Source organism: Leptopilina heterotoma, unplaced genomic scaffold (assembly GCF_015476425.1).
Source record: "Leptopilina heterotoma isolate Lh14 unplaced genomic scaffold, ASM1547642v1 Lhet_24, whole genome shotgun sequence".
NCBI classification, from domain to species: domain Eukaryota; kingdom Metazoa; phylum Arthropoda; class Insecta; order Hymenoptera; family Figitidae; genus Leptopilina; species Leptopilina heterotoma.
The window spans coordinates 3,849,318-3,865,116 of record NW_025110956.1 but is presented as its reverse complement, the minus strand read 5'-3'; the positions used below and the strand labels follow the sequence as shown (position 1 = coordinate 3,865,116).

General features: G+C 28.0%; 1 protein-coding gene across 5 annotated transcripts in view; it reads right to left on the bottom strand.

Moving 5' to 3' along the window:
- The window catches only part of LOC122503017 (UDP-glycosyltransferase UGT5-like), a 47,046-nt gene that overhangs the window by 18,566 nt on the left and 12,681 nt on the right, over window positions 1–15,799 (bottom strand). For 2 of the 5 annotated variants that reach the window (XM_043613403.1, XM_043613405.1), the window contains exon 3: window positions 4,156–4,226. The exons of 2 other annotated variants lie outside the window; for them this stretch is intronic. Coding sequence is in view for 1 of the 3 variants with exons in the window: in XM_043613401.1 (XP_043469336.1) it covers window positions 4,156–4,226; window positions 13,284–13,463 (251 nt within the window). In the remaining 2 variants the exon portion in view is untranslated. Of the gene's footprint in view, window positions 1–4,155; window positions 4,227–13,283; window positions 13,574–15,799 lie in introns of those variants that run through there. One more of the 5 variants, XM_043613401.1, reaches the window with a different exon arrangement.

Sequence of the window (15,799 nt, the reverse complement as noted above, 5' to 3'; positions counted from 1 at the left end):
AAAAAAATTTGAAAAAATTCATTGCAAGAATTCAATTATTTTCATAAATAATAAAATTCTTCACAGAATTTCAATTATTTTTAATACAATTTTAAGTAAATTCTTCGAAAAATGTCACTATTTTCAAAAATTTTGTTAAAATTCTTCGAAAGAATTTAATTATGTATTTTTAAAAATTCATGCTATAATGCTTATAATACTCAATTATTATCTAAAATTTTAACTAATATTCATTTTCAAATAAATTTTTATTGGAAAATTCTACAAGAATTCAATTATTTAAATACAAAAATAAATAATTTATTGAATAAATGAATGTTTTTCGAAACTAAATTAACATAAAGAATTTTATCAACAAATTTGATTAATGTCGAGAAATTTTAATCAAATTTTTAAGAATAATTAAATTTTTCGAGGAATTCAATTAAAATTGTATTAAAAATAATTGAAATTCTATGATGAATTTTATTATTCATGAAAAGAATTGAACTTTTGTAAAAAATATTATTATTTATGAAAATAATTGAATTATTGCGAAGTTTGCTTAGAATTTTATCAAAAATTTTTTTTTAAATAATTGAATTCTTTTGAAAATTTTTTTTAAAACTGTAGATATTGAAAATCATTGAATTGAGGAAAATTTTTTGAAAATAATTGAAATTATGCAAAGAATTTTATTAAAATTTTAGAAAATTATTGAAATTTGGAGAAGAATTTTATTATTTTTAAAGATAATTGAATTTTTATGAGAATTTTTTAAAAATTTTTGAACATAATTGAATTTCTGCGAAGAATTTTATTATTTTTGAAAATAATTGAATTTCTGCAATCATTTGTAACTTCTTTAAAATTCAAATTTTTTCCAGTTACTAAAATAAAAATCCCCGACTTTTCCCTAACTTCCCTGACCAATTTTACTTTCCCTGACTTTTCCCTGAATTCCCTGATTTCCCTGACCTGTGGCAACCCTGAAAAATTTTAATTTTTTCGAAAAATAAAATTTGAAAAATGGTCAAAAATTTGTTTTTCAGTTTTAATAATATATAATAATAAAATTCAAAGTTAATAAAAAAATTCACGTCCATTTCAAGGTTTTCAAGGTTTCAAGGCCCGGTGGCCACCCTGTTTGTTATGAAAATCATGCGAAATTAAGAAATAAAATCTTAAATAACGATCTTTAATAAAAGCATAATTTATTTATTTAGATAAACGACTGTAATAATGATAATAAATATCGTTTCTTTTAATTAGTTTCACCGAAAAAACGTTAATCTAAATTTAAGAATATCTTCTTGGCTCCTAGTTAAGTATATTGTATACTTAAATTAAGTATTATACTATTCTTAAAATGAGAATATATTCTTATTTTAAGAAAAATATATACTAAAATATATATTCTAGAATATATAAAATATAGATATATAAATATATTAATATAATATAATAATAATATATTATTATAATATATTATTATAATATAATAATAATATAAATAGATTTATATATAAATATAAATATCTAGAATATATAAAATATATATTAACGTTTTTTCTGTGTTTCAGAAATCAGAATAAATAGATGACAGCGGACCATCAGTTGATTTGACAACTTTCATAAACGAAGGACGAGTTAATAGTATATTAAGCAACAAGGGTATAAAGGCAGCCATTTGTTTACGGTGATTTTTGTGACACGAGTGAAGGTCGAGGGCGCCGTAGGTAAAAAAAAATAAAAATCAGCGTAAACAAATTGGCTGCCTTTATTCCCGTGTTACTTACAATATTTTTTATTCCTAATGCACAAAAGTGGCGATTTCAGATAGCAGACGACAGGGAGTAAAAGTCATTTACTTGTTCGACTTATATGAAAATGGCGGCCGTTTTCTCCCTTGGGCAAAAATAACGCATGGGATCAGCGGTTATGTTTGCACAAGGGCGAAAATGGACGCCATTTTCATATGGTCGAACAAATGAGTGACTTTACTCCCTGTCGTCAGCTATCAAAAAGCGCCATTTTTGTGCATGTGGGATAAAAAATAAATGAACGGAGACTCAACCATATGTTCGAATAACCAAGGAGCTGTGATTAGCTTGTGATCATTAAAGATCATACAAGTTAAAAATTCGTTAGTTTGACTTTTATAAACTTAGTACGTAAGCTAATAGTTGTTAAGAGTCAATCTCAGTAGCGCACATGTGCGCAACTGTTTGACGAAGGCTGAAGCTTGCTCCATTAGAGTCTTTGAGTCTGTTCACGCAGTTTGTTCTTTTCTAAATAAACTTTTATCATTTAGAGATCTCGGTTAATATTGTTTACTCTGCCCAATATACCACTTTATCAAAACTCATCATTAAATATATTGTGAGGATATCGCTATTGCTTGCCAAGTATACAGGGAGTTCCTACTTCCAGAATGCTTTTGGGGGATTCACCGGAAAGGGGGATGTCCAATTATGACGCCGATATATCGCTTGGCTTCAGGGAAAGATGATATGGTGGGAGATCTATAAAGAGGTGTGAGAAAAGGGACACATCTTTTCGAAAAACTGAATAATTAACACGTGTACTATACTCTTATGAGAATCGAAATTCTACATTATATTATAAACTATGATCATTTATAAACTATTATCTATTAATAAACAATATTATAATTAACGCGGATCCGCGAGTTTAGTGATTGCTATTTGTGAAGTGATACATTAGCATTAAATATACTCTATTTCCCGTAATAATCTTTATATTACGACGGTGGTAACACCTGAATAAATTGTGATAGTTTGCAACTCAGCAAATTAAATTGACTAATACTGTGTATTCAATTATAACTGTGATATCACCCAAAGTTAATAAATTGGACTTTTCAACGATCAACATTTTCATATTCGAGCAATCTAACAATTGGATTTCTTAATAAGGATGTTTTGAAGGATTTCATCTTATTTTATCATCTGGCCATCAACACGGTGCACCAATTTCCCATACTGAATCTCACGACGAATTTCGCTAAGTATTTTTTTTATAGTACCTAATTTGTATTTTTGATATGTTTATTTAAAGGTGTGCGTATGTGTATGTATATTTATAATTGTGTGTGAATTTTATTAATGATAGATTGTTCTGCGATAATCCGTGATATTTCAGCCATTGTTGTAGTCATGCGTGTAAAACTTTTATCCCCTCAGTTTTATGAGTAATGATTTATGTTTTTGCGAATATCTCGTCTTATTAGTAGATCAATTGTTTTCTTATTTTTGAATATATCATTTTTTTAAAAGAAAATTAACTATAAAGTAATGGGATTTAGAAAAGCAAATTACTGTAAAGGGAAATTTTGATAATCGTTAAAATTTTTTTGAATAAATTATTATAATTCAGTGACCAAAATTATTATTTGTGATTGTTTTATTTAACCTTCTATTTATTTCTCTTCAAATTTAATATTAATTCCCCAGTTTCATTACAATATTACATTAGAGGAAAACAAATACGCATGAAATTTTTAGGAAGTCAAATGCGCATGTGCTTTTAGTGGGTAAAAATTTTACTTTAACCGCACTTGTAATGGTTTTACCAGTGGTAGATGTCACGCTTCTTGGAAAAATAACTGTTTCCTTGATAATCGAATCCGTGCCCGGGGCTGTGGACTAGGGAAATATTCTTTGTTTCTGTAGGAAATTTCCTACATAGGAACTTACATAGGTTCCTATAAAGAATCCTATAAGAATATACATGGGATTCCTTGCAGAAACCTATATCCTTCGCGCTACCAACGATTTTTTTAGTCTCGTACATACTTTTTTAATTTCTACAGATAAAAAAGAAGAAATGTAAAAAAAAATAATTTTGTCATTTTTCAAAAGTAGATAATAGTTTGTTTAGTGAATTAAAATTGCGATTCGATTGATGCAAAAGTCGAGCAGATTTACAACATTATATTTATTGCTTGGTCACCCCGGGTGACCGCTCCGGAGCGCGAAGGATATGGGATTTTCCAGTAGAGAGGAACCCACCGAAACTTCACTTATTCAAACTCTTAATAATCGACAAACATACTTTCTTTTGTAAGTATTTATTTCTGTTATTAAAATTTAAGATCAGATTAGCCTATTCAAAAAATAAATCTGATAATCTAACTATTTGTAATGAAGTAACCTTAATCTTGTACAATCTTTTGTCCGATATGTGAATGAAACATCGATATCATTGTAATTTTCAATAGGATTCTGCAACAGACAAAAAGAATTAAAATTGATTTAAATATAACCTTCAGTCCACACTGTAGAAAGTACTGATATAAAATAACTTTCAGTGTTCAAAATAATTACATTTAGAACTATAGCTTTATTAAAATCAATATTACGTACACTTTGCAAGAAGAAGTGAACCGCCGGCGACCAAAAGGACTTACGCACGGTTTTCGTTGGCCCCTCGAAAAGCGGAGACTCACTGAACGCGGGGCCAACGAAAGTCACGCGTAAGCCATTTGGTCGCCGGCGGTTCAAGTGATAACGGTAGTAATAATTTAGTGACTGACTCATTCGTGATTCATCTGTTCCTTAAGAGGACATTCCAGTTCAAAATGTGAAAAAATCGACTTTTTTTATTTTCAGATTTCTTATAGTGTCAAGAATACTCTCCAAAAATTTTATTGCAAAATTCGAAGTAAAACAAAAGTTATACATACTTATCCTTTAACCTGCGGGGCTGGTCGATATATCGACCAGACGTCAGGTCGGGGACTCTACCTGATATATCCAGTAAATCTATATATAAATTCTAAATTTTGTGTAGGTAAATTTGTTTTGAAATTTTCCCGCAGCTAAAAGGTTATTCTTCGCCATGTCAAAGATGATTTGTACGCGGATAAGCAGAACCCAATCGAATGATTTAAATATTTTCTTATTTGCATTTTGTAAAAAAGACAAACAAAAATGTATTTGGTGTTGCTAATCACAAATTAGATATCAAATTTTCAAAATTCAAAATGGCGGATCCAATATGGCGGAAGAGAAAATTAAAAATCAAGTGGATTAGCTTGAAAATCGTTGCTCGGGAGTTTTTGGGTTCGCTGATTACGAATTTGATATCAGATTTTTGAAATTAAAAATGGCGGATCCAATGTGGCGGCCATTTTTTTAAATCATCGGATTTGCTTAAAAATCATTACTCGGGGGTTTTCGGGGTTCTTGATTACGAATCTGACATCAGTTTTTAAAAATTCAAAATGGCAGACAATTTTTCAAAATTAATCGATTTTTAATTTCAAAATCTAATATCATATTCGTAATCAGCGACCCCAAAAACTCCCCAGTAACGATGTTTAAGAAAATCCGGTGATTTTAAAAAAAAATTGTCCGCCATATTGGATCCGCCATTTTGAATTTTTAAAATCTGATACCATATTTGTAATTAGCGACCCCAAAAACCCCCGAGTAACGGTTTTCAAGCAAATCCGATGACTTTTTTAAAAAATTGTTTAAACTTATTAATCAAAACTTTATAAGTGCATTTATCTCAAAATGTCTTTTTTTGATCTGGTAAAAGTGATATCTCGAGTTTTTATGAAGCGACTAGCTGTCGTACCCGTCTTCGACGGGTTTTAGTTTCTACTAATATATTTGAAGAGGTGTCTACCAATCGGGAATTTAATTTGATTGGGAAAAACTAATAATTAGTTACATTAACTATTTCATTAGAAAAATATTACTGTTTGAATCAGTAAATGACTTTTCCTATCAAATACTATTTTCAACTAATTCAGATTTACAGAACAGTATTTGTCAGTTTGTAGTACTTTATGCGTTTGTAGTATTTCAATTAATATATGAAAAATTAATCCTAATTTTCCACCAGCTTTTGGAGTTATGTAGAGTAATTCGAACTAATTGTATCGCAAGTAGACCCTACGTTACGACTGCTAAAATCTAAAATAAGACCTATATTATAGTCTGAATGTAGGGCTTAAATTTTGACAAATAAAAATATTACATCAATAAAAAGTAAAGCAAAAAGCAATTTTTAAAAACGAATTTACATTTACGTATGGTAAATTGCGACACGATTTTGAGTGATAATTATACCTTAAATAAACCCAAAAAGCCTATATTTATTTAAGAAAAAATCCCATGTAAAATCTATTTTTATTTTTTAGGTAGGTATAATTTTTCCATATCCCTATTGAAAATTTCCACATGGGATTTTACATTTTACCCGTTTTTGCTTAATGCCCAGATAGAATTTTGGAAAGCAACAACATACCCCAAACATTTCTAAAAAAATCTGTCCGCGCAAGCGCGGACACATTCTCATCCTCGCTTCGCGCGGGGGCTCGCTTCGCTCGCAAGTTTCAGCGCGCCTCGGGGCGCGCGATTATTGATCGTCGCGCTTCGCGCTCCGGCAATTATTTCGCACGTCGCGCTTCGCGCTCCGTGTGTTGTTGCGCGCTTCGCGCGCAAATGGCTCGCTTCGCTCGCCGGGGTCTGCAATTGTTGTGCATTATTTATGTTCTTGTTTTCTATTATATGTTTCATAAAACAGTTTTTTTTTCTTAAAGTTACTACGACTTTAAGGATTACATTCTCATCACATGTTTTAGTTTGCTGATGATTGCGATATTAAGTGAATTTAAATGTATATTTTTGGTCTTGATGATTAAAATTGTAAAGTTATTTTTAATTATACTAACTCTCTTAGTAAAAACATGATTTGCAGAAGCAGCTAAAATATTTTTAAAGAATTAGTATCAAATTTTTTATGTAGTGTAGACCGGAGCGTAATGACTAACTTTTCACTCTTTGTTTATTTACTCAGACATTTTTGTTTTAATTAAGTGTTTATCTCCTAGAAAAGTTACTCTGGTATATTACTTTCTCATATGTGATGAGAATGTAAAAAACCATTTCCAACAAGATAGGACCAAAAATTGAAATGTAAAAAGGGGTCACACCAGCGCAACTGTATTAAAAAAATTTCATTGATTTTCTAAAATGTTATATCTTTTATGAATATATTTTAGTTATAACATTTTAGAAAACCAATAACATTTTTTTAACCCAGTTGACCTCGCCTGACCCAAAAACTTAAAAAAAAATTAAGTTTCTATGAAAAAATGTTGTAGAGAAAAGTTGTTTGTATTTTTCTAATCGAAAGTAATATAAAATTAAAAATATTGAAATTTGAAAAAATTGAATTTTCAAAATTTTGAAACTACTGTAGTTTGTGTAGTTTTCGACGAAAATGGCTGGCTAACGAACTCGATCTGTATTTTAACAGTAACTTTGTGCATGCAAAGTTGCAAGTTGATGCAATAAGTTTTTCAAGAGTTATCGTAGGGACACCATTGTGTCTACAGACAGACACGAAGACAGACATACGGACAGACACTTTTTCTAGACCATGTTTAACAGACTCAGGGGACCCCAAAACGTCGAGATTTCAAGAAATTAGCGAAAGTCAATTTTCGACCAATACTAATACTTTCTCATGTGGTAATAATGTAAAAATGATTAAAAACAAAAAATATATTCAAATAGTGCAATTGAAAATGAAAAAATCATATTTCGAATTTTATATCGGTTAACCAGAACTCAAAAAAAATTTGTTTAATTTAGAAATACTAAAAAATTAAATTTTTAATAACTTTAAAAAAAAAATTTCTGAGTAATATGTAAAGCAATATTTCTAAACAATGTTGAGAGACAAAAAAAAATATTTTGATATGAAAATAAAATTTTTTAATTCTAGATAAACCGTTTGGCTAAATCTGGCCCAAAAACTTAAAAAATATACCTGGCCCAAGAACTTAAAAAAAAAAAAAAAAAATTCATAACTTTTTTGTTTTTTGTTGTACTGAAAAGTGTCTAAAGGAAAAGTTGTTTGTTTTTGCACCAAATTTAAGGAAAAAATTTTAAAAAAATATTTTTTTCAAAATTGTAAAAAATACAATTTTATTTTTTATTTTTCATATTTTTTTCTAAAAACCATTTTTTTGGAATCAGGGGGTTATGAAACGTAAAGATTTAGCAAAATTAGACATTGCTCAAAATCGCACAAATCCAAGACTTTCACATTTTTGATGAGAATGTAAAAAAAAAATCAAAAAAAGGCAGAATTTTTGAAACTTTTGAGTTCTTTCTTGTTCCTAATTTTGTATTTTTACCTAAATTTGGCATCTAAAAGCAAAAAAGTAAGGTTTCGATATGTTTTTAATGTTTTCTCATGTTTCGGCTAATGCTTCACTCACTATAAATCTCAATTTTTTGCACTTTTTTGGAAAAAATTTTTTTTAATTTGTGTAAAAGATGCAATTGTCGATTCTAATGTTAAGAAAGGTGTATTAGCATAATGTGAACTAATTTTTATTAACACGGCCCCAATATGACAAATTTTCTACTGAAGAGAAGGCTGACAAAAAGTCCAAAAAAAGCAATAAATAGCAAATTTTTAAAAAATTAAAAAATTCATAACTTTTATGTTTTTTGTTGTACTGAAAAGTGTCTAAAGGAAAAGTTGTTTGTTTTTGCACCAAATTTAAGGAAAAAATTTTAAAAAAATATTTTTTTGAAAATTGTAAAAAATACAAAATTTTGAAAATTTCAAAATTTTGTATTTTTGTTGTTTTTTGACGAAATGGGCTGCCCAACGAACTCAGGCTTCATTTTTATGGACTAAAAAAGTGTGCCAAATTGCAAGACGATTCATAAAAATTTATTCGAGTTATCGTGGCGACAAATTTTTCTACAGACAGACGACAGACAGACAGACAGACAGACGGACAGACACTTTTCTAAAAACCATTTTTTTGGAATCAGGGGGTCATGAAACGTAAAGATTTAGCAAAATTAGACATTGCTCAAAATCGCACAAATCCAAGACTTTCTCATTTTTGATGAGAATGTAATTAAAGAAACAAAATTTTAATTCATAAATAGGAATTTGTTATTTATTTTTATAGTCATTTTTAAAACATTTCTAGAATTCAAATATAAGAAAATTTTGATTCATAAATCCCAATTTGCCCTAATGGCGTTTTAAGGACTTTATATGTTACCGTGCCCGCTGAAGTTAAATAAAATACATGCTATGAAATTTCCAAACTTAAAACATTAAAATAACAATACATAAATTATTTGCAAACTCACGTTAATTGATTTTAGACAATTTGTAATAGACATCAAATTCATGACTCTAAACTTGTTAATAAAATAAATGTAATGAATGTAATTTAAAATTTTAAAACATCAACCGATATCAATACCAACTTCATAAAAAATTAAACAATATTGAAAAAAACTCATTAAAAATTTGGTCGAAAATCAAAAATATGATTTTGGCTTAAAAATTCGGATTAATTATTTATATTTCATTTTTATAGTGAAAATTAGTTGTATTTATATTAAAAAGTAGCTACAAAAAGTGTCACATCAATTTGACAAAAATTTAAAAAATTTTCATTTTTTCAATTTTTTGAAATTTATGAAAAAAGCTATAACTTTCGTTCAGCTTAATATTTTTCAATCGGATATGGCTAGAAATTTAAGTTAGACCAATACCTAAGAGACTGTAAAGTTTCGTTTTAATCGGTCAAGTAGTCTTTGTGTTTATCCCGGACAAAATATCGCGGACAGACATACATACATACATAATTTTTTTTATTGGCATTTTTGGAATTCTTACTACTTGAATGGAAAAACTAAATAGGAATTTTCAATTTCTATGCAATGTACAGACAAAATTCAGATCTTATTTACAAAGATTACATATTATTTATCAAAAAAATTAATTAAAATTTTTTTTCGAAAATTAAAAAAATTAATTAAAAATTTACATTCATTATTTTTTTTATTTTATTGCAAAAAGGAATTGTATTTATCTAAAAAAAATTAACTACAAATAGTATCGCATCAATCCGTCAAAAGTTAAAAAATATTAATTTTTTTTTATTTTTCATATTTTTTGAAAAAGTCATAACTTTTGTTCAGTTTCATATTTTTCAATCGGGTATGGCTATAAATTTAAGTTAGACTAATACCTAAGAGCCTGTAAAGTTTCGTTTTAATCGGTCAAGTAGTCTTTGTGTTTATCCCGGACAAAATATTGCGTACAGACATACATACATACATACACACAGACATTCATACATACATACATACATAATTTTTTTTATTGTCATTTTTGGAGTTCTTACTACTCGAATAGAAAAACTAAACATGAATTTTCAAATTCTATGCAATGTACAGACAAAAGTCTGATCTTATTTATAAAGATTTTGAAAAATCTAACGGCATTTGATTCATCGTCATCATATCTATAAGTGGAACATCAAAAACTGGAACATTTCCAACTCTTTTTTTATTTATAAGAGATATTCTGAATAAAAACATGTGTTTTTTCTTAAACTATCTATCATTGAAAAGTAACAAATTTACTATTTGTTATTCTTAATTTTACCTAAATAGTAATTTGGATTTATTTTATTTGTACCGACAATATTAAATGACATTTTATTTTATTAAAATTAAGAATCGTCAACCACTTCAGCTGCATGGCGTTCCAATTGGCGTCGCTTGAGTAGGTGACAGAGGCGTCAAAAAATGCGAAAATGGCATTCCTATTTAAACTTGATTTTTAAACTCTGTAAACAAATTAAGTTTACCAAACCAAATGTTTTTTATTATTTGAGATTATGAATCTTAAATTTATTTTCAAAAATTCAAATAGGCGGATCCAATATTGTGAATTATTTTGGGTGAATATTGGAACGCCATTCATAAAAAGTATTAAAACTTGCCTACATTAAAACCTTTATAGAACCATTTAAGGCCTCCAAATAATAATTTTTTCCTGTTCTATTCATCTTCATTTATCTAAAATAATAAGAATATTTAATTTTGGCAAGTTTAACTTGACTACAGACTAATATTGAAATTGAGTTCAAGTAGGAACGCCATTTTCGCTAATGTATGTAACAGTGTCTGACATAAAAAAAATGGTGGGGTTTCAATTTGCAAAAGAATTTTAGGTAATTTATGGATGGCCTCTAACGATACATATAAGTTTAAACGCGTTTTTCTCAAAATAACGTTTTCTCAAATTGCGGACAGTTTATCTCTGAATCTACTGAACTGATTTTAATAAATAATAACTCGTTTTGTTTGTTAGCATGTCCTGTGTGAGAATTCACCAGAAAATGGTCAAAAAATTAAAAAAAAAACATTTTTGCAGACTTGAAAAATACTGAAAAATATAGTGTATTTTGACAAAAATTATTGAAACATCTGCTATTTTTTTATTTTAGTCTATTTTTCATTAATGGTGGTGGATTTCTATGCAACACACCTTCCTTTTTAAAAAGCATTTTGGATTTTTTGTTTCCGATTTGTCAATCTTGTTTTAAAAATATTTATAATAAAAGACCTAAAAATTTTTTCTTTAAATTTGGTCTTTTAAGAGCCTTCTAAAGTGTAGTAGTACCTTAAATACCAAGAAAAGAAACATGCATATTAAAAGTATAGTGGATTTAGAGCATTGAACTCGTGTTAGCCAACTTTAGGAATTTGCAAGCTTGCGAAAAGCTTGCCTGGCAATAAAGAAGTTTAATGAACTGTGTGCAACAGTCTCCCCACTATTAACATTTTTATGAAATTTCAGGGTATGATCCATAACTTCAATCGATTAAACGATTGAGTCTGAATTTGTTCCTCCCGCAGTAAGGCTGCGTAATATATTGTTTCTACCGAAAATCGGTAGAGTTTATATTTTGTATTTCCCGCAAAGTTGGAGGTTTATATTTTATCCCCAAAAGAAGGGTTGATCTGTGAATTTAACAATTAAAGTGAATTTATAGGAAGTAAATTGTGAAGTGATATATTTATAAAAAAAATTAATTTAAATATTGAATTGAAGTTTTGTACTATTGATTGTTCAGAATCGTGAAAAAGCCTATAAAAAATTCGGCAATAAAAAATAATAAAAAATGTGGAAGTAGTTAAATTTTTGAAGTATTACTATATATATATAGTAAAATTTGAACCAATAAAAAAAACCTTGAAAATTTCTTAGAAACCTTGAAAAAACCGGGAAATAGACATGAATTTTATTCACGAGTTTTGCACCCAGAGAAAAAAGTTATTTATTTTAACTAAAAGTGTATATTTAAGAAAAATTTATTTGTTGCAAATAAATATTTTATTTAAAATAAATAAACTAATATTTATTTCAAATAAATGCACTAATTAATCTAAAATAAAGACATATATTTGCAATTTATGAAATAGTATATTTGTAGCAAATAAAAAATATATTTGATTCAAATAAATGTTTGTTTGACTTATGTAGACGCCTGCGCATATTGCATTGCTATAGTAAAACAATAAGATGTTTTGCTTTTAACAGTTTAACGCGTACAATTATAAGAGGTTTATTCATCATGAATAGTTAACAAATTTAATTGATTTAAGTACAGAATTTTTCTTTTTAAGTGAAAATTTTAATTAGTACAAAGTAACAGATTTGTATGTGATTTCATTTACATTTTAGTGTCTTATTTGAGATTTTGTGAGAAAAATGTGACAGTAGACTTTTACATATGAAGTGAAAAAGTAAAGTAAAATGACTAACAATAAAAAAACCTGACTTTATTTAACAAATATTCTTATAAAAATAAACATTTATTTTAATGAATATTAAAAGTTCCATTAGTGATTGGGATTGTTAAATTTATTTGAAGGTTATAAATGAATTTTAATATTTTAGAATGCTTACAGGATTTATTAAAATGAAAAGTGTTTTTTATTTGCTCTAAATATAAAATATATTTAAAGAAAATATAAAATTTTTTTCATTTAAATAAAAATGGATATTTAAACGAAATATATTAATTCAAATAAAAAATATTATTTGAGCTAAATAAAAGTTTAGTTGGTTCTGTGACAAATATCCTTTTTTATTTGTTTGAAATGAATTTTATTTAATTCAAATAAATCATTTCTCTAGGTGTGGTGGCCACCCTGATTTAAATAGATTAGGTAATTAATATAAAATAATTGTAATTAATGTAAAATATTTTGCTACAAAATTTGTGCCTCTTCTCAAATATTTCTTAAAAAACATTTTTTTATGTTTGATATTGAAACTGATTTATAATAAAATTGAACAAAGCTCCCTTTGAGGAAACAATCATTTTTTAAATACTGAATAAAATAATTAATTTGAAACCAATAACAATATCAGGAATATTACTTATGAATAATTATATTAATAATAAAATAATTTTAACTTACCTTAAGTGTAACTGGTGAAATAACAGTAACTTGATGACCTTTATTTGCAAGTGCCTTCATTACTGCTTGAAATGGTTGCTGATGACTGTAACTAGCACTGGGACAAATTCCTAAAATTTTAAATCCCTCGGGTGCTAACAAGTGACTTAAAATTAATACGGACACTAAAACTATTGCCATTATATCGATATATTATAGAATAATATTCACAGCATCATTCAAAAAATCATGAGCACGATATGAGCTTCTTCTTCTAAGACGTAAATATAAGTAATCATTCTTAAGTGAGGAGCATGGCATGCGTTGTCCTCAAGAATTAAAACTTGAGAGGGGATAAGTAACATGGATCATCATACATAATGTTAACATATTATATACACATACAACAATCTTGTTGATTGCTAAGATGCTTTCTACGTTATTTTAACATATTTCTTCCAACTTAGAAAAATAAGTTACACTTCATTCCAGAGGATTCATCTCATTTTAAGGACATGCAGGAGTCGGTATTGCATATTTTCCTTTTGTATATATATATATGGTATCAAAAGTAATATTCTTTACATATGAGGATTTTCCTCTTGCAAGTATTTTTTGACTTATAGCAACATAAACAAAAATTTTGTTTAAAAACCTATAAACACATTAATATCAACATCATTAAAATTTTCAGAAAATACTTTTTTTATATGAGGTAATTTATATAATTTATATGTGAGGTAATTTTCATTACCTAAAGAAATGTTTTTAGTGCGTAGAAACTAGAAATATAAAAATTGTTATTTTATATGTGTACTTCAAAAAAATGTAATGTTTTAATTTAACGAAAAAAATTCCTAGGACTCGTTTACCGGAAACTGACCAGGTTTCCAAGTTACGAGAAGAACCGACTATATAATTAGAATCCTAGTCAAAGCAATAGGAAATATGTCCAAGCATTCAAGTGATTAGAAAAATACATTAATGTAAATAGGAAAAAATTTTTGAGTCATGAATTTTCAAAATTTTCGTTTTTTTAATCTAGACCTATTTTTAATATCATAAATTTCTCGAAAAATATTGTTTCTTTTCAATTTTTGACAAGAAAAGAAAATTTTTGTTTAACTTTGGATATGATAAAAAAATTTTACATTCTCGTCACGTGAGAAAGTATTAGCTTTGGTCGAAAATTGACTTTCGCTAATTTCATGAAATCTCGACGTTTTGGGATACCCTACACACACACTAACCAAAAACTACACGGAAAAAAAAAGTTCGAGGATTATTCGGGAACTTCGTTCTTAACTCTTGGATACGGCGGGTAGTACACAGATAACTAAAGGTTCCCTCGTTTAAATATGTCATTTACTATTTCTCTAGAAATTATAACTATTTCACCACTTCTCGGCAAACTGTTCTTGAAAAAGTCGGGAACTGTTCAAGAAAATCGAAAAGTTAGGCGAATGCAAGAAAAAATGGATTCTGCTTCCCCCCTCCCACTTCCCCTCCTTGACACGTCCGCACACACACACACACACACACACATTTATCCTTGAAGATCACATACAATTTTTATTTTTTATTAAGTTTCTGAAATAGAAAAAACCATATGAGAGAAAAATCGACGGCGGCTGGAACAGAACTCGCGTACCCGAGGAATAGAAGTCCGGCGTCTTATCCACGTGAGCTAAACAGGAGCGTTAAATACCTCAGCATAAAATAAATATATAAGGCACGCAAGTCTTACTGACGTTGAGACTGGTGCGCACAGTTTCTGCGCACCAAGATTCCTTGACGAGTTCCCGAAAATTTCAGAAACAGTTGCGGCCAGTGCCATGGACTTTACATGAGAAAGAAATGAAAAAAAGACTATTGGACTATTTACAGCGTTTTCTAATACAGTTCCCGAATTTCTTTCAAACATTCATTGATTACCATTGAATGTTCGACGCTAGTTCAGAGCTGTTACCACGTATCCAAGAGTTAGGAAATAATTCCTGAAATATCTGGGAACTTTTTTTTTCCGTGTAGTAATTTCCGGAAAAACCGCTGTATATATATATATATTTTATCATTTTTTTTAACAAAAAACCCATATTCCTTGGTAATGCAGACTTTTTTTCTCGTCTTACCATCAGCTACAACTTTGCTGTTGACAACTTTTCTCCATAACATTTTTTCATAGAAAGTCAAATTTGGGTTTTTTTTTAAAGTTATTGGGTCAGTCCAGCTCAACTATGTTAGAAAAATTTCAATTAATTTTCAGAAATGTTAAAACTTTTATAAAAATCTGTAGTTTACAACAATGTAACAAAATCTTTTAACCGTTTTTTGAAATTTTAAATTTTTCTTATTTTTTTGCATCAACACCTTTAGGTTCCATTAATTTAAGATATTTAATGTACTTTTAGATTTTAGAACAATAAATTACGTGTTTTTTTTATAGCCTAATTTAATATTATTCTTTTTAATTTTTTTTCATGTATACCCTTTTCGTAAAGTTTTTTGTTTTTAATAAATAAAAGTAATAAAGAAAT